The sequence below is a fragment of the Pomacea canaliculata genome, linkage group LG13 (assembly GCF_003073045.1).
Source record: "Pomacea canaliculata isolate SZHN2017 linkage group LG13, ASM307304v1, whole genome shotgun sequence".
In the NCBI taxonomy this organism is placed as follows: domain Eukaryota; kingdom Metazoa; phylum Mollusca; class Gastropoda; order Architaenioglossa; family Ampullariidae; genus Pomacea; species Pomacea canaliculata.
The window spans coordinates 10771061-10790981 of NC_037602.1; the positions used below are offsets into that span (position 1 = coordinate 10771061).

General features: G+C 41.5%; 1 protein-coding gene across 1 annotated transcript; it reads right to left on the bottom strand.

Annotated features, from left to right (window-relative positions):
* Nucleotides 1-2134: 2134 nt before the first annotated feature.
* LOC112554421 lies at nucleotides 2135-18721 on the bottom strand. Its single transcript, XM_025222191.1, has 21 exons — nucleotides 18625-18721; nucleotides 17778-17888; nucleotides 16575-16711; nucleotides 14839-15002; nucleotides 14341-14592; nucleotides 13589-13693; nucleotides 13160-13316; nucleotides 12739-12784; nucleotides 12229-12387; nucleotides 11342-11400; nucleotides 10951-11088; nucleotides 10521-10692; nucleotides 10126-10236; nucleotides 6059-6274; nucleotides 5563-5782; nucleotides 5151-5368; nucleotides 4805-4910; nucleotides 4360-4488; nucleotides 3980-4090; nucleotides 3367-3534; nucleotides 2135-2211 (listed from the first exon to the last, which is right to left on the bottom strand). The coding sequence occupies exons 2-21, from the start codon at nucleotides 17847-17849 to the stop codon at nucleotides 2135-2137; spliced, it is 2817 nt and encodes a 938-aa protein (XP_025077976.1). The 5' UTR covers nucleotides 17850-17888; nucleotides 18625-18721.
* Nucleotides 18722-19921: the final 1200 nt, after the last annotated feature.

Consider the following 19921-nt stretch of genomic DNA (forward strand, 5'->3'; position numbering starts at 1 on the left):
GAGGGGCTCAACGTGTGGTGTCTCTACAGAGATGTAGGAGTCTCGGTGCAGCCCCATCCCCATCCCCCCCCCGCAAGCCGCACCCCCCCGAGCCCCCAGTCAACACAGCCATGACTCTTTCTGCGCACGCGCGGTGGGGAGGCGCGCTTTTAGGAAGAAACAAACCTTCCTTTATTACAGCAAACTGAACAGGGCAGACAGACGAGCTGTCCTCAGGCTCGCTAATAAATGGAGTAGAAATTCAAGTCGATCGTCTTTGGCCAGGGCTTTGTGAGAATCTGTCGCCGACCGCGGGCTCATTAAGAAACGAGAAGAAATTAAAGTTCATCAGCTACCAGCAGCTGAAGATTTGACATGTGTGTGAAAACCCACCATCACACCAAATGGAACGTGCCCCGTGGGAATCCAAACAGCAAGAAAAGCTTATTTAAAACTTATTCAAATATCTGTTATATAAAACAAGTCAATTATGAAAGAAAACATAAAACCCAGCAAACATGTATCACCACTGAATGTAATAATAGATTGGTGGAATTATTTACCAAGACTTGAAGTTTATTTCATTAACCTCTTTCTCTTCATCTATCACTCCCCTCCCCCCATGCTATCTTTTGATGATATACGAACACACAGGCCACCCAGAAAGAGAAGAATAAGGATGGAAGAAGGAGAGAGTGTGGAAGGAGGTGAGCGACAAGCACGTGGGTCGATCAAGCGGTAATAGAAGGCTTGTGTCAGCGCGGCGCCATTTGTTCTGGCCTGGCGTGGTGCGGCGCGGTGCTGATTTAGCGGCGCGATTGCTAATTAATGTGTCAGCGTTTGTCGAGCAGATGATCGCCGGCAAGACTACTCCACTCAGTAACGCTAGCGCCGGAAAGGGGAGTAGGTGGTGGTGTGTGTAGGGGGGAGGAGCGCGGAGCGGCCACCGGAAGGCCGGCAGCAGCAGCAGCAGCGGCATCAGGACACTGCCACACGTCCTGTCCGGCGTCAGGACACGATTGCTAGGCAACCATATGACGCACAAAAATACGGTCTCCCTAGTGGAGCAGATAAAGTAATTGATTGTGTACAGAACAATTGCAGATTTTCGGATATCTCTGAATCCATCAAGAAAGAATGCTTCCAATGCGAGATAATTTCTTTTACTTAATTCTAGTATTGGTTCCTAACTATATAAGTGAAATAGTTATTGAAGTTCCCGCCTCCTCTCAACACAAACACAAATAAGACGTTTTCTTCTCCCACTCTATAGCTAACCCTTGCGAATTAATAAAATGTATTGCGCCCACATGCAAATATTCTTTGCATCGTGGTCAGTTTGAAACTTTTGTACCAGTCTGTTACTCTGTCAGTAACAGAAACAAAATACAAAATGTTCAGGGGTTGTAATTACTTATTTTAACAGCTGTAATATTGTGGAAGACGAATAATATAGAAAATTATGTTATACTAGACCTAGGATGTCCATAGCTACTGGAAGAGATTCAGGGGAAGTAACATAGTTAAGCATTTTTCAGTAGTCCTATTAGAGTTGCTTCCCTCTGATGATTATTTTTGCACAAATAGATCTGTTCTAATGTGTAACAAATACATAAATATGTTCTTGAATAAAGTAAACAATATTTCTCCAAGACTCGAGGCTAGGAAAATGGCGTATAAATTTCTTATGACTATATTTAAATGGTCCTAACAGACTGGATAAATATAGTCTATCCTACATTTCCTTTAACACCAACAAAATTTCTTCTTCGTGTGTATGTAGTTATCTCCCCTGTATCACCTGGACTGCCAGGGTCATGAATGTTTACACAGGAGACTTCGCGGTATGACCATCGTGCAGTACTTAGCATCTTTGGTAACAAGAAGGAGTTAAAATAGTAAATGAATAATAACACAAATCCCACAATTATGAGTGTTATTGTCACTTGCAGACAGAAACATTATAAACTGAGTAGTGTCATTCCTTCTCTGTCACAGCACCACAACTATGTCGAGAACTATGTGGTGAAGCAGCATGTCTCTAACATGATGTTAGAGGTCACTGATGACACTAAAGTCAAGGCTGCACGATGTACCAGTCTCACCATTCACATCAACAAGTCAGATGACAGATGACTGACGTGCAAGATGTTCCTCAGTCTGTGCAGCACGTGGCGTAGGCTATGACTCCCATAGCAGTCCCACTGGTTGCGGTGCAAACAGGAGCACTACCTGGAATGGAAGTAGAAAGAATTGAAAAAACACAACTGAAAGAAAGAAAGAAGGAAATAAGAAATAAATAAAGAAAGATTATTATCATAAGGTCGTCATGGCTTTTGTGGTCAACTGACGGCCGCCATGTTGAGCCCGTGAGGGAAGATGAATAAAGTAAATTTATATAAGAGATAAACACACGAATGATATATACCAGAGACCTGCTTTAAAAAAAAAAAATCAGATATGAAGGGAACAAAAAACGAAAAAAGATAGGTGGATGGCGTGTGATTTCCGTGGAGGTGCATTTAGGTGTGTGCGTGGGTGCGAACATCTAATGATGGCCACTTTTTCTTTGATGTAGCGGCATCATTAAGAGACGACACTAGTATAATTAAATTGTGAAAAGTAGGGCTGAAGCAAAGGAATGATTTTTGCTGTTAACAACGACAATGACTAACTTTCTTTGTCCCAGTGGGCAATTTGAACATGGAAAGGTGCTCTAGTCACAAAAGTAAAAGTTAGAAATAAAAATAAGAAATAAAGTACGTTGCAAGGTGTTTCGTTGAAAGATTTCAACAGTGAAAAATATACATCACACACACACATACATCACTGACAATTCATCTGAGGTTGAGCAGCTGGACTGCAGATGGCACAAACTATTTCAGTTGTCTGTTACTTTTACATACAAGCATGGCATAGCGTTTACCTCAGCTTCATAATACAAATTCTCTCTTTAGTACATGTTCAGGTATAGACAAAATGCGTGAAGCTTTCCTTACTATTTGTTGGTCATATAAAATGCTAATTTCCTCTGTTTGATACCAATTAGAACAGATGTGGACAGTACTGTTCAGACTATTCCTATCATGGACAGAGATATTGCGAAACCAGCATACAAATGAACAAGACAAAAAGACTCTCAATAAACGACTGATAGAAACAGTCTAAGATTGCTTGACTAACTGAAAAGCTATTGAGCTTACGAAGACGGTACATTCTATGTTGACCACGCTTAATTAACAATGTATTCGGTGTTTAAATTCCATTTGAGGTGGCAATCTAAAATAATTCCCAGGTACCCGAAAGAGTTAACAGTTTCAACTGGTTGACTGTGTATCACACTGGGAGCAACAAAATCCTTAAAAACGATACAAAATCGTTATTTACTTTCAGTCCGGGCTCCTCGGAACTTTCCATCGACGGCAAAGGCGCTGCAGCCAGTCATCACGTGACTTGGTGGGCACGTGACTTGAGCATACCCCTCCTTACCAAAGTCTGACTGCACGATGAGGCACCGCACTCCACCCCGACAACACGCAGCCGTCACTATCACTCCTGTTAGGTAGTCACAGAGATATCGTTATCTACTAAATAATGTTTGAGTGTTGGAAAGGCTTGTCCCGTTTATCTGTCCCTCCATTCCTACGTTCATCCACCCTAAACTGTTGAACTATTTGAGTAACAAAAATCCACACACATCAGCACTTTCTTTTCTGGGTGAAGTTTTCTGTCAGTGAATCTTATTAACATGAACACAAACTTTTTCCGGCATGTTTGAATTCATTATACATGTAGGGTCCGGGTTTTCACTTTTTAATATTGCATGGTTTTTGCTTCGAGTACGTGTTGGTTTTTGTGTCATTATGTCAGTTCATGTCATAGCTTCGTTTTAATATTTTATTTTGATTCGTATATATACACAAGTGTGTGTGTGTTAATGAAGAAGAGTGACAGAGTGAGTGGGGAGTGAGGAAAGAAGGAGTGCGACCTGACTATTTACCCGACTGTTTGGCGGGGTCACTGGTGCTGGGTGGTCCACTCTGAGCAACACACGACGTCCCACTGGGCATGACCCCGGCGTGGTGAGACCAGCGACTGTATGCCGAGCAGCCTGATGGGATAGATGGGTACATGGTCAGATCCCCACACCAAACCTCCTAGCCATAAGTGTGTGTGTGTGAATAAGCACATAGTAGCCAGTCTCAGCAAGTACTCACAACAAACACTCACGTCGCCAGGGGTGGGGAATACAGATTTCGGAATACAGGGGATGGAGACAAAAGACATGGAGAAAACAGGGATGGAGCACGCATGGGTTTGAGAATGCAGGAAACAGAGATTTCAGTTGAAGAATACAGTCTCACTTTCTGAAAATCTCACCAAAAGGGAAGTAACCACTAGGACACACAGCCTCTGCTCTGGCACCGTCAAAGATGGCAGAGGGACCTGCTACCCGGTAGTCACACGTGAGTCCCTCAAGATGGCAGCACTGAGCCGTGGCCACCAAGTCTGAAATAGTGTCACGTGTTTGTGTGGTTACAGGAGATGTTAAGGAGCAGTTTTACTCCAACGGCAAGCAGCACAGGTGCCGCGCCTTTGTTCTGATGATCATGTACTGGCAAAACACACACACCCCTTTTAATAAAAGGATTGTGAAAAATGGTACTATGCTGGAAAGAAGATTACTAGCTATAATAAAGCCTAGCTATAATTTTTTTAGTCGTCACATTCACATCTACTCTAAAGTGGGTCAAATGTACGTCACTACCACACCTTGCTAAGGCGTAAGACCACAGAAAGAATAGGCAAGGTGCAGGCCGCTCACCTGCTGCACTCCGCAGCATGCCGTGAAGATACGCAGTACAGGTGGCGCTGCCGTTGATCACCGCCATATTGTCCGACAACTGGACCTGAGAGTCGAGATCCAGGGCCTGGGGACGAAAGTAAACTGTGTCAATGACTGCTTTATAAGACGATGTAAACTGTGTGAATGCTTTATAGGATGAGGTAAACTGCATCACTGACTGCTTTATGCTGCATGTTACTTTATAGTAGTTCATAAATTTGATTCATTGCAATATATTACTTTTAGCTGATACAGTAGTTTGTTTTCTTATTTTCACCAACAAAGAAGGACAGGACTTCAAAGAAGAACAAACGATGTTCCATACTGTGAGGTAGCTACTGCAGTCCGTCATGACGTAGCCGTCCTCACATGTGACGGAGACTTGGGTCATGTACCCCGCTGACCTTTGCACCTTGGCTATGCGCTGTAGACAAGAATGTGGTGAGTCTGTGACATATGTAGTGGCCACACCCAAGGACCTTTGATCTCGATGACTGACACACTGAGGAACAAAGTCGTGCTCTACAGGTATCTTGATAGGCACTGTCGTTGAGAAGAAACATTATTAGAAATTTTTTTTTTGAAGAGTTGAAAGTTGAAAACTCCACTTAACAGTTTAACAAGTTGACTCCTTAATACCATGAAATCGTATGGGTAACACTAACATGGAAGGTTTAAGAGAGAATAATGCGGGGTACTTAGCAACATGAAGAGGAGAGAGGTTAACGAGAACTTACCGTTCCTGGCCGTGACATTGATGTGATAGACGACGTCCTGTTTGCCGAGACTCATTTGCAGTTTCTGGACTGGTACGCCTCTCTTCTTGACCACCACATCATAGAGGCCTTGGAAGGCCCGCAGACGGAGGGTCTGGTTACTGTCCGACAGGCGCCACGTGACGTGGGTGCTCCACTCCTTCTTCACCAGACAGGCGAACCGCTGGCCGGGCTCGATAAACTGAACACGTTCACACAGACAGGCTCGATAAACTGAACTCGTTCACACAGACAGGATCAATAAACTGAACACGTTCACACAGACAGGATCAATAAACTGAACACGTTCACACAGACGGGTTCGATAAACTGAACAGGTTTAAAAGTTTCCATATGGCTGCAATGGCTAATGCCGCAAGTGAAGAAACCGATGTTAGTGGACTGATTAATACAGACACTATTTATTGAAAGTAAATGAAAGACGAGAAATCTGTCTTTAAGGAATGTTAAAGCCTACTTTGAGTTCTTGTCCAGTGAGAAGGCCTTTGTCAGGATAGCGCTGCCGAAGGTCCCAGATGTCCCAGAGGATGACGCCGCTGAGTCCCGGGTGGGCAAAGAATGCTCTGATAGCGTCCTCCAGCCAATCGGCGCGCACCACCTCATCAGGCCAGCCCAGATCGAATTCCGTCATGAAGAGCTCTAAACCAGTTTCTGCCAGTTTATCCAGTCGCCTCTGTTCAAAATTGTCATACACAAAGACAGATATTAGGTTTTCTATTTCCTCAGAACGACCCACATTGCACAGGAACAGCTTAAGGTTGGCCGAATCTTGCGTGTTTGCTGGGAAAAGATGAGGCCACTAACAACGCATATTGTAGAGACAGAAGGTTTGGGTGTCCAGCAATGAATATTGGGAAAACAAGATAAGACTACAGTGTAGAATGAGAGTGACTATGTGCAAGCAGGGGGGTCGGGATTACATGTCGCTATGAAACCTGGACAGGGATGGGGAGTAGCTGTAGCCTAGCTACAGCTACTGTAGCTGGCTACAAATTTTGTAGCTTGTAGCTTAGCCGGCTACAAATTTAAAAAAAGTAGCTTTTAGCCGTAGCTACATTTTAGAAAGTAGCCGTAGCTTGGCTACATGTTGGCTACTTTCACGACCATTCGTCGACAGCGTGTCAGCAAGACGACGACAGCCACTGCTCTCACTGCTCGGTGTTGACAGCCAGACACCACGTGTCTCGCACGCTCAGTAACCGCAAGTACTGTGTCGTCCACGTGGCGGGAGCGATTTGAAAAACGAAGATGGACGTACCCATCAATTTCCAGCCTTACTTGAAATTCTTTACATTTTGTGAAGCAACAGAGAGTGGGTATACTTTCAAATGCAAGAATGGGTTCGGCAGCACGAAGTACTCAACGAACAAGACGTCGGCGTTTAATTTGAGAACGCACTTGCAGGTAAGTTCGTTGAGATTTTCATCGATCTTCATTCTTCATGTTCTTGCTTTTCTGCTTTTGGAATAGAGGAGTGTACATGTTGTAAAGATTGTGGAAAGGTAAGGGGCTGCATCAACGTGATTACCGCACCCTGCTTGCAACTGTGTCGAACTCAAGGTGAGGGAGAGTTTTCGTTATTTCAGTGTATTTTTTCTTCATTTATAAGCTACTCTGTGTCACTGTTCTTTTGAGAATGAGAAGAATGTGAAGCGCTTAGAGCTCAGATTACACGAGAATAAGCGCTATACAAATATCCGTAAATAAATTAAACAATAAACTTTTGATGTGGGGGGGGGGGATGTTGATTTAAAAAACAAAACATAATATTCACTGTCACTGGTCTTTTGACACTTGCGTACAAATCAAAATAAGTACATAAAAGCCAGTACATTTTATAAAATTAATTAAAAAACAATAAGAAAATTTTTTTAACCAAATTAAACAAAGCATTAATTATTGTGCATTGTTCAGGTGCATAAACAAGGCCAGGCATGCTTTCAACAGTCTGCGCCCCATCTGGAACTCCCGAGCATTATCCCTTCGCAGCAAGACCCGCATATTTAACACCAATGCAGTCCTACTGTATGGCTCTGAAACTTGGAGAGTGACAAACACCATCAACAACAAGCTCCAGACCTTTACCAACCGATGCCTTCGCCATATTTTGAGAATAAGATGGCCTGAGAGGATCTCCAACAGCAGCCTGTGGGAAAGAACTAACCAGAATGCCACTAGTCAAGACATCAAAAAGCGCAAGTGGGGCTGGATAGGACACACCCTGCGCAAACCAGCTGACACCATTGCCAGGCAGGCACTTGACTGGATCCCGCAGGGGAAGAGGAAAGTTGGGAGGCCAAAACAGACTTGGAGAAGATCAGTAGAGAGCGAGGCAAAGGCTGCCGGAACCACATGGGCCCAACTGAGGGGGGCTGCCCAAAACCGGGTTCGCTGGCGAGGTGTTGTTGCGGCCCTATGCTCCTCGAGGAGTAACAAGGAATGATGATGATGATTGTTCAGGTGCAAATTGATGTGGACTGGGGACCAAACCCTGCGTGAGAAATGCAGATCCCTCTTGACTGCAGAGGCAGCATTGATGGACACGCCAGTCCAATCCCCAACCAAGTGCTCAGCTGAACAGGCAGACTTCCTCATTTATAAAGAAGTTACATGCACCCCTGAGACAACTACCTTCCTGATGTCTGGATTGTCGCAGAATGTCAGTGATCTGGACAAATATCCCACGATCAAACAACTCTATTTGCGCACCAACACCGTCTTGCCAAGCAGTGCTGCGGTTGAGAGATAGTTCAGTCTGGCAGGACTTATCATGACAAAGCTGCGCACTAGGGGGACAGACAGCAACTTCGAGGCCAAAATTCTGGTCAAGTTCAATTTTATGAAGGACTAAAAGAATGTAGATTTGTTTTAAGGTTACCGGTACACTCCAAAAATTAAAATCCATATTTTAAATATCTTTAAGGGTTTTTAAATATAGAGTAACAAAATAACATAAATATAGCACTTTAAAACTGTTTTTGAGTACCTAAAGTGAAAATTGTGACTTTAATCAACGATTTTGTTTCAAAACGTACAAGCATTTTAAAAACAAATTTACACAATACCATAAGTCATATACCAAAGGTTTTGGTTTTTTTGTAAACTAGAGGCACTGATAAGAAAATTATGCATAAGCCGTTTTGATATCTCAAGATTTCTAGGAGATATAAAAAATCAGACATGGTACCCCCCGACTCAGTGTGAATGTGGCAATTAAATATTTAGAAAAATGTTAATTTTATCACAAGTAATGTTTATACCATATTCTCAAATGCATCACTTTGTAGCTTATGCATTTGTAAACAAAATTGCAAAATTGTACTGCTGTAACTCAAGCCAATCTTGAGAAATATGTTTTTATAGTTTAGGACTGGATGTCAAAAACAACAAACAGAAAAATTCAAGCTTAAAGATTTAAAATAAATATATCTTGTATCAGATCATTTTTGAAAAATATATTTCAGTGTTTATATGCTACACTTGACATCCTACTATATAATTAAAGTCTATTCTAGTATGCCAGGACTATACTTTTCACCCTATCAGCTTTTGGAAACAATTAGTTTGTGTTCTTTTCTTTGTTTTCAGTGTCAGTGTTAGAAAAAAATGCCTTATGATCTGCTTGCCTAAATTAGATTAAGCAGTGTTTTACTTATATTCCATGCAAACTCATTTATTTCAATGGTCTGTTGTTCATTGTCACAGTATTGATAAGATGTTGACATTTTTCATCACCACATAACCTAACTTATTGAAAATTCCACCAGGTACCTGATACTTAAGCATCTGTTTAGTTTTCATTTCTAAGTAATAGGAACAAATAGTTATAGAAAACAAATGTTTATCGGAAAACTTATATAATTTCTTTTGTCACTAAAAACAGGATGAGGAAAAGATCCAGAAATGTTTAATATAATCGTAAAATACGTGTACTTATTGTGTGAAAAAGGCCGGGGGAGGAAGGGGGCAAGGAATGAATGAAAGCATTTATGGATTCACTAAATAAAATTGTCAGTATATCGCAGTTCTCCGTTTCATTATTATAATAAAAACTTTGTAAAGCAAGTAATAGTGTTTTGTGTGTATATTTGATGTTTGTGTATGTTGCTACAGCCAGCTGGCTACAGCTAACTTGTTATAACATCACGCTTTTAAAAGTAGCCAAAAGAAGCTGGCTACATTTTAAAAGTAGCCCAAAGTAGCTGGCTACTTTTTGGAAAATTGTAGCTGTAGTGTAGCCGGCTACATTTTGAAAAAAAGTAGCTGTAGCCTAGCCGGCTACAAATTAAAAGTAGCTTGCCCATCCCTGAACCTGGATCACCACACCTTTGAGTTATTAGTTACTAATCGGACGTGAAAAGTGTACGAACAAGGGGGGAAGAATGTGATGCAATAAAATAAGTAATACAAATACTCATCGTCATCACTGTCACCCACCTCTTCTCCTTCTTGATTTCTCCTGTTGCTGCTATCACCACTGCCGATACCTAGAAAAAAGCTTATCAGGAGAAAAAAGATACTCACCCAGATCATGGTCGGGTCCGGTTTGACGAAGTCTTTAGTGTGACCCTGTATTCCTAGACCCTGGATACCTGTCCCGGCAGCTTTGAAGTCTTCCGCTAAGTCATGATACGCCTGTAATGATACACAATGCAACAGCTGCTACATCGACTTCATTCTGAATGTACTTGTTGGAGATATTGTGACAAATATGTTCTGCCAAAGTAACATGTATACGGGATTACAAGAGACCAGTAGTTCTACGGATGTTGTGCGATGCCGACAGCAGATAAAATGAAGGAGCATTTGGCACCCCTTGCACCAGTCCCCACAGAAACACAACAAACAAAAAGTCAAACTTTCTTCCCATAATTTTGGACGAAAACAAATCTGATGAGTATGATAGCGTTGACCGCTACCTCCGTGTTTCCTCCTACTGTGACTGCCTGGAAGTCGTTGAGATAAAGTTTGGGGACAGGATCCAGGCGCTTGACCAGCTTAAACATCTCCATGGTGACGTTCGGGTCCTGAAGCGTCTCCTCGTAGTACTGACCGTGGAGAAACTCGTTCTGAACGTCCCAGTGGGCCAGCCTGCAGTCCACGTGACACGTGTTATACATCAGAACGTGCAGTCACCATCACATGTCATGTGAGAGAACCTGCATCTAGCATCATACATTACAAACAAGTAAAAAAGGGGGTTAACACCTTATGTATCTAAAACAGAGCCTGAAGTCCGAAGTATGGGCTCCAGAAAGAAAGACGTTGTATGCTGTTAACGCACCTGTCCCAGGTAATGTTGGTCGTGTAGGACCTACCTGTCCCCGGTAAAGGTAATACAAAACTTACCTTCCCCTGGTGATGTTGGTCACGTAAGTAGCACGTCGCACGAGTTCTTCTCGGAGTCGGTTGCCCTCCAGCTTAGTGACCCAATCTGGAATGTTCTTTTTCACACCCCATAGAATACTGTGTCCCCGGACTTTAATTCTGTCAACAGAAACATTTTCAGTGAAAGATTCGTCGTAATATTGCATTTTTGATTGTGTATGATTCTTTTTCTTATTTTGTATTTAAACTCAGAAAAGTTTCCCTAGTATTCCTATAAAAATATGACCAAATACTACCAAGAACCACATTTATTGTTCTACATCGATTCGTTTGTAAAGTGAAAATTCACATTGCAAGGTTCTAAAAGCTGTTCCTGTTCACAGCACACTGATTCACCCAAGGTGATGCTCACCCATTTCTTAGCAGAACCTCTGTGGCTTCCAGTGCATTGCTGAAATCCGGGTTTTCTGGCTGAACGCAAAGTAGAGACAGACACTAAAAACTTTGTTTCTATAGTCTGACACTTTACACCGCGACAATTTATATTGTAACACTTTGCAATGCAACAATTTATATTTTTACTGTGACACTTTTACTATTTATCTTTATTTCTCTGCATCTGAAAAGCCAAGGGGGAAAAGTTGCAAGATATGAGTGACATTCAGTACTCAGCACCGTGAGGAGGGTTTGTTTAGCCATTGTAACAAAGAAATGTGTTGTTAAAAAACCTGTGAAGTAAATAAAAATAAGCATAAAATGAGAAGTTGATCTCTGCTAATAAAAGCAAGGTGCAGTTTATGTGAAATGAAATGAACTGAAATTAAAATAAAATGCGAGGAATCGGAATTAGAAAGAACATTCATCAACAACAACAACAACAACAACAACAACAACAACAACAACAACAACAACAACAACAACAACAACAACAACAACAACAACAACTTAAAAAAGCAAAATCGCATATTCACACTCCTAAGGAGCATGCTATTAGCGCTTAAGAACAAGAACAAAACATGGAGAGCCTACGAGGGACAAGAAAACAAATAACATATGAACTATAAAAGAACAAACAACGGTACTAAACGAAGAATAAAATCAAATGCAGAAAGCACAAAGAGGAACCAAATAACAAGAACAAGAGCTGAGAGTAACATGATATTGCAGAAGGAAGGGTGTAAAAAAGGACTGTCAGATGCAAGCAGATGATGAATGAAAGAGGACCAGCGGTGAGAGGAAGACAGAGCCTCACACGAGACACAGCGAGACGTCATGTGACGCACAGTGACATCTACTCACCGTGCCTTTGTCGAATCTCCATTTGTAGCTGCCAACAGTCGCCCAGTTGAACAGGTAATAAAATATATCTTGGAAGCGCTTTTCCCCCTCACTACTTTTTCGGACCACGTCATCAGCCACCTTTGATCCGAAGGCAAACAGGTGTTTCTTCTGGTCCACCTGCATGGAGAACCTTATTATGTTCTTGCATGTCACTCGTACCACTAAGTCAAAATAGCATTCGAGCATGGGTCGTAGCCATAGTGATGTCAAGAGGAAGACGTGCACTCAACAATCAATTTATTCACCTTAATTCAGAGTCGTTTTTTCGTTCTGTCTCATTAGTTTGTAGGTTCTGGATTTCCTTTAGAGAATTTACCCAACTAAAATCTTCTGCTCATCATGCTTGCAGATGTTCATTATGTGTCTGAAGAGTGTTTACGCTTATTCTGCAAAAGCTATATTCTTTGATCTCAGCTAACCAAGAAAAAGGATATCACATGATGGCAAACAAACAAACGTGCATCTCACCTGGATCTCAATATCCGCAGGGTTAACTCCTGAAGGAAGTCTCACCCTGAAAAAAACCAGTGTATATTAAAACACAAAAACTCTTTAACCAAGATTTTAAAAAAATCTTATAGTTTTTCATAAACGTTTGTTGTTTTCGTCTCCCGTCTCCCCAAAAGCTACTATCTCGGATGTTAAATGCACCCATTATAATTAATGTTAATGTCAAAACTCCCATTAGGGCCAAGTTAGTCTATTAAAACTCATATTGTGCAACCCGAGTGTCATGTCGTACAGTGAACGTTCATGAAGTATATGACGACAAGAAGAAGGTCAGCCAGATAACAAACCAACCTTACAGTCAATAAAACAACGAACAAACCAACCAATGAACCAACGAACAAACCAACGAACAAACCAACTAATGAACCAACGAACTGACTGTAGCTGAACGTTGCTTTTCCTGTGCTTGTCAATCCTGACGAGAGCCTCAGTGGCCCAGTCCGGATGCTCAGGGACCTCGTATAGGACCAGGTCGTCCAGCAGAAAGTCCAGGCCGGCGTCAGGACCCTGGATGGACAGACGCGCGCCTGTGATGTCTGAGGCGCGTGGGAGACACACCAGTTAATGTCAGACATTTATTCACTCAAGTAACATGACAGTGAGCGGTATTTTACTAATTCTTTTTAATAAGGCTATGTCCATGGGGGGACCGATCATTTTGCTTGCATATGTGTGTGTGTGTGCGCATCGTCATGTAGGTCCACGTCTGTAGACATCAAGCAAGTGTACATTGACAGTGTAATGTTAACATGTGTAAACTGCCTTGTAAGTGTAATTTTCATTACTGTGCTTAGTCAAGAAAACCTACTTTTCATAGGTGCGTTGAGATCGCCGATAAGCGGAATCCACCCTTTGCTGGCTGTGACAAAAGGCCTCCAGGCGATAATGTAGCCGTTTTCTTCATCGTCTCCCGCTGTAAGAAGCAACAACTTTGATATCACATCGAAGAGGTGTTCCCATAATGATAGAAAAATTGGTTTTGATACTAAAATGGTGTGTTGTGACATTCACAGGTTCTCTTACTGAGCTATTGAACATCTCGTTCTAGGACAGGTGTGGTGAACGTACGTCCTGCCCACGAAATGTCTTGGTTGGACCCGGCTAAGGAAACCGCAGGTGGGAATCGAAATTCAATAAATTTAGGGATTATTTTTTACAGTAACAGTTTTATTTTAAGCAACACGAGAGAGAGGCTTGCCTGACTGTACCCTGATGACGTCATCAACAACCAAAGTGGGAGGGTAGGTCAGCCTGTCATTGTCAGGATGCAATGGAAACCTGGGTCTTGTTTATCTGCTGTTCAATATTTTAGGTGTACACATCGCCAGGCGAGTCAGGGATGTAGGTGTGGGATCTGTCTTGCATCCCGCGCACACGAGTCTCCTTGTCTCTCACTTTTATTGTTCTCTCTCTCTCTCTCTCTTTTTTTTTGCCGATTTGTTACTATTGCTTCAATCAGGCCAGTGCCAGTTAAATGAGGCATAAGGATGATGACGATCGACATATTTTAATTTACTCTTACAGTTAAAATTTGACTTAAAAATATAAAATTAAACTTGCATCCCCGACGTTTATCGGGTGAAGACCCAGACGAGGGTTTCGTTGCTCTCCTCTGTAGTATTTGACTGCGAGAGTTGTCCTTGCTGTCTCTCTGTTTCGAATTTTTCTTGCTTTTCCTGTTTTTCTTATTTTTCTCCTTTTTGCCTGTCTTTTTCTTTTTTTTCTCTTTTTTCGTCTTCTTTTTATCCGCCTGGCATTTATTTCTATCTTGTTTCTTCAAGCCTTTACATGACCTTTTTGTAACTTTACTGGCTGCAAGGAAACCAAATGAATATATTTTTTGCTGTAAACAATCACAAATTTATTCATGAAACTCATCAAACGCGCTATTGCATGCGAATCTGTCTTTGAGGAAAGAAAGAAATTTTAAAATTTATGGTAAATGAAAAAATAGAAACTACATTAAATATGATAAATTAGTAGGAATGGCTTTAAAGAAAACGTCTTGCACAAATTGAGTAATTTTCCTACGTTAGCTTGACACGTGACCTGTAGTACCTGTGGTCTCGGCGCCATCGAAGTAGAAGGTGAGGACTGCCTTGAAGGTCTGCCACAGTCTACCCGGCTTGTCCTCCAGCAGTCTGACGTAGGCGTGCAGCGCGTAGCGTCCCCCGGGTACCAGGCCGCGGATGTGCTGCTGAGGCCCGGCGTTAGGGTTGGTCCTGTACCCAGGGATGTTAGCAGGGACACGTGTAGAGCCTACACTACCTCACGTGCACTCCAGTTCAATATTTTAATAACACCTAGCAACTATTATCACTCAGTATCTAAATGTCACAGGACTGTTTGCCGATGTTTCATGTAGATTTTCTTCCCTCCCCCCTTTTTTGTGTCTGACACAAACTCGTTAACATAGGAGGTATTTTGTCAGGAGAACTACTATGCAGTTGATGCTGTTAATATTAATAAAGTTAATTGATAGAGTGCTTTATCTCACCATCAAAGGTTAGCTCAAAACGCTTGACGAAAAAATAGAAACAGAATAATAATTACTCCTAATAGTCATTCCCATAATGCTAGTCCTTTTTCACATCCTTCCTTTTGCAATATATTACTCTCAGTTTTTATTCTTGTTATTTGGTTCCTCTTTGTGTTTTCTGTATTTGATTTTATTCTTCGTTTAGTCCGGCTGTTTATTCTTTTATAGTTCATATGCTATTTTATATTGCCACCTGTCACTGCCTGTCGGACACGGTGAAGACACTCTACATTGGGTATTGTGACGTCATAATAAGCTGACGTCAGAACACAATGACGTAGGTGTGTAGCGAACTGTGGACTCCACGTCAAAGTGTTGCGTGTACATACAGTACATTCAGAACTACTGTAATTCAATACTACTGTACTTACAGTACATTCAGTACTACTATGCAATACATTCAGTACATTAGTACTACTATACATACAATACATTCAGTACTACCGTACGTACAGTACATTAGTACTACTATACATACAATACATTCAGTACTACTGTACGTACAGTACATTAGTACTACTATACATACAATACATTCAGTACTACCGTACGTACAGTACATTAGTACTACTATACATACAATACATTCAGTACTACTGTACGTACAGTACATTAGTACTACTATACATACAATACATTCAGTACTACCGTACGTACAGTACATTAGTACTACTATACATACAATACATTCAGTACTACCGTACGTACAGTACATTAGTACTACTATACATACAATACATTCAGTACTACCGTACGTACAGTACATTAGTACTACTATAATACAATACATTCAGTACTACCGTACGTACAGTACATTAGTACTACTATACATACAATACATTCAGTACTACCGTACGTACAGTACATTAGTACTACTATACATACAATACATTCAGTAGTACTATAATACCGTACATACAGTACTACTGTACATAACATACATTCAATAATACTGTACACACAATGCATCAGTACTACTGTACATGCAGTACATTTGTATATTTCGAAGATTTTAACAGTAGCTTGACAGGAGTCCATGTCTGACGCCTCTATTAATAGTGTGCAGTAGGTCGGTGCACAATATTTTACTGGAAAATTCTAGATGAAAATGAACATTCAAGTAAATTCATCTTTTCCCACTATTAGGCAGTGACAATATAATTAAGTAATTAAAGTGACTATTTAACACCCCCATATATATATATAGACATGAGTACTTAGCTAAAACATCCTGATATCTAAAATAGTTTCTTACCTTCCAGTACAAAGAAGAGAATAGTTGCCGTGCTTTTTCATCTCAGAGTTCCGTTGCATCTGAAATTTCTTTGCAGACCACGAAGGTTCGAGTTTTGCATCTTCGAAGCTGGGATTGACTAGAAAGTTTTTGGTCGTCTGTAAAACATCCATTCAACATAATACAGTTGCCAAACGTCCAAACTACTTCAACTGCAGATTAATCTCTCCTTTGAGACCCACGTACATTTTCTCTCTCTGGTCCTCCTACCTTTAATGAACTGCTGAAAACATGCTCTACCTTCCTTCAACACTTCTCTTACATTACTTACAACTTACATTTTATCCTCCCATAGTGTGTCTGTGTGCTCGATTGTTTGCTCATGTGTTCATGAGTTCTTTTATGTGTACACAATGAACTAGTGTATGGATGCTTCTCTCTCGCGAGACTACTTCATTCCTTGTCCAAAACCTTCGTTCTCTCTGCCTGTAGAACATAGTCGTTACACTCTTGCTTGTGATCTCAAAGTTGTGGAACTCCATGCTGCCACAAATCCGAGGATGCTGATTTTCGATTTTGCTTTTATCTTGAAGATGTTTGCTATCTCTTTTAATCTAATTGGAATTTTTTGGTATTATTTTCAGGTATGGAACTATCTTTATAATGTGAAATTACGAACCAAGATAGATCGCACTCTGCGCAGACCAATAATGACAAATGAAAGATAACAACCAGTGGACAGGGAGGTAAGTATAGACACACTGAACAACATAAAGATGAGGTACAAGAGTAGAACATAAAGCAGAGGATGAAGGTATGAAGGGATGTAGGGATTATAGACATTGTAAGATGGAGTCGTTACAGGATGGTTAGCATGACAGACAGTATTGCCAGGGAGTTGAGAAAAGTAATTCAGGGATAGTATTGTTAATCAGTAGTGAACACATTTGTTTCTAAGTGTGATGCTGCTCAGCCCTCGTCATGCTTTATATACAAATAATAGGTCTTCAAGAATCTCCAAGAATTGACAGACTGGTCTGATTACTACTGAAATGCTCTCGTGGTGGACGGCCATTAACAAGGATGAGTGAGTGAGTGTAGGGACACACCAGTCTCTCTTCACCGGACTCTTTTTAGGCCCTACATCAGCAGTATCGACAGATATCCACAAGGAGAATCACCATCATGGTGACAAAGATGACAATTAATCCGTCGAGTGCTTACCTCATGGCAGGACACCAGGTGAACACTTGTCATCACGACAGTGACAGCGAACGTCAGGACTGGCAGCGTCATCCTCAGGTGGGCTGCTGTGGTGACACTGATACTCACGACCTGGGAAAGCAAGTTAAACACAGGGACAATAGCCAGCTGGCAACCTATCACCGCCAGGAACTTTTTACCTCGAGTTTAAACGTTCAGTAATCTGAAGCAGTCGTATTTCAAGCATCAATCGTTGGTTAATGGAGCTGTCAGTCAGGACAATGCAGCCTGAAAATAGTTTGCAGAGAAATTTCCTGCATCCTCACTAAGGTCGTGAACTTTTCTTGCGCAGACAGACATTGGGATGGAGGGAAGAGCGAAAGGAAAACAATGAAATACAGACAGCGTACACAGTCTGATTACAAATGAGATTACCGTGGAAATCGTTTCTCTTGATCACATAATGAACTATAATAAGTCCACGTCACAACAGTTCAGGGCATGAACTTGCTGGCAAATTGTGGAGGTACCCTGACGGCTATCAGGATTTCCCAGGAACTTGGATGATATGCCACGAGTGCATGGGTACTTGTTTCTACAGTCTGTTTGTGTGTTTGTTATGATATACTTGTAAGTGATGAATATACGCTTATAAATATAATAAAGGTACTAAAAAGTGTATGTAAGAATATTATAAGTATGATAAAAATAAGTATGATAATAGTAAGTGTAATGAGGGATGTAAGAGTACAACTGTACTGACTTCTAGTGATGTACGGCAGCTTATCGAAATCGTCTGCTGCCGAGGAGTCAGCTCGCAGATTCACTTAGTGTTGCTGGTTTTCAAGATGATGTGGATTACTGTTACCTTGGCGATGAACTCAGTGCTTCTGGACTTGACGGTGATGTGGGTTAACGGTACCTTAGAGATTACTTCGGTGCTTTCACGGGGGCGGCTTCCACCCCGCCTGGCATCCTCCTCCACTGCAATGATGTACTGCGTAGCAACAACAGTCGTCGAGAGAGAGAGAAAGGTGGGGGAGGGGAAGAAAGAGATAGATTACATATCTGACGTTTTGATTGAGCATTTCATCATGTACACAAAACATGACTAAAATCCACTAATTATATGTCATAATTAGCGTACAAACCTTAGCGAACGTTTCAGAGACTACACTAAACAGCTTCAAATACAATCGCCATTACAATGGAGCTGTGTGGTGCTGTAAAATATGGAGATGCTCTACTGCCTCTAGTCAGGTGGTGTTTCTATCTCTATGTCCGCAGGTGCCAATGTCTGAGTCAGAGACAAGATGGTGGGCCCATAGTTTCCTTTCCAGAAATGAGAAGCGATGATGTCGCATATAAATATTACGGCTGTATTTCTAAGCTTTATATATATATTTTACAAACTAATTATAAGAAAATTTATCAATACGTTACAATTTTTTTATATTTATTCCATGACCTGGCAGTTATTTGAAAGCATTATAGAAAGGGACCCAGAAAGAAAATGAGAAGTGAGAACTATTGGACTATTCGCTACTCACACGTGTCTCAGATGGAAGGTCAAGGATCAGACTCGCTGGACAAGCTCGCTCTGCCTCAGGGACAAGAAACGACTGGCACCACAAGATCGTCGCCGATGACGGTCGCAGACTGGACACAGGTCAGGGGTGAAGGCGATGTAGAGGGCGGCACAGGTATTCACCACAGTGGTTACCACAAGTCACAGGTAGAAGAAGGTAGAAGAAGGTAGAAGAAGGACGCAGGTGAGCGGTGTAGCACCCGGAACACCCTTTAATGGTTTTCACACCCACACCCTCATTACCGACAGCCTGCAGCCTGGCGCATCTCAGCAGCTGCAGCAGCAACACTGACACAACTGTCAGGCGCCTCAACTTTGGCAGGTTTTCACACAGTTCCACGGAGCGGGCAAAGAAGTGGGCGAAAACATTTCAACAAAATGAAAAGCAAAAACAAAAGGGTAATGGCGCGCGCGAAAGCTCTCTCTCACATAAACCCACTTTCTCTCTCATAAACTTGCTGTAAGAAATGGGGTCTTACAGTAAACATGGATATTGGAAAGGTATTAATATTTCAAAATGGGGCTATTTTAAGGATTGTGAAAAATGACTTTGCTGAAAATGAAATTACTGGAGAGT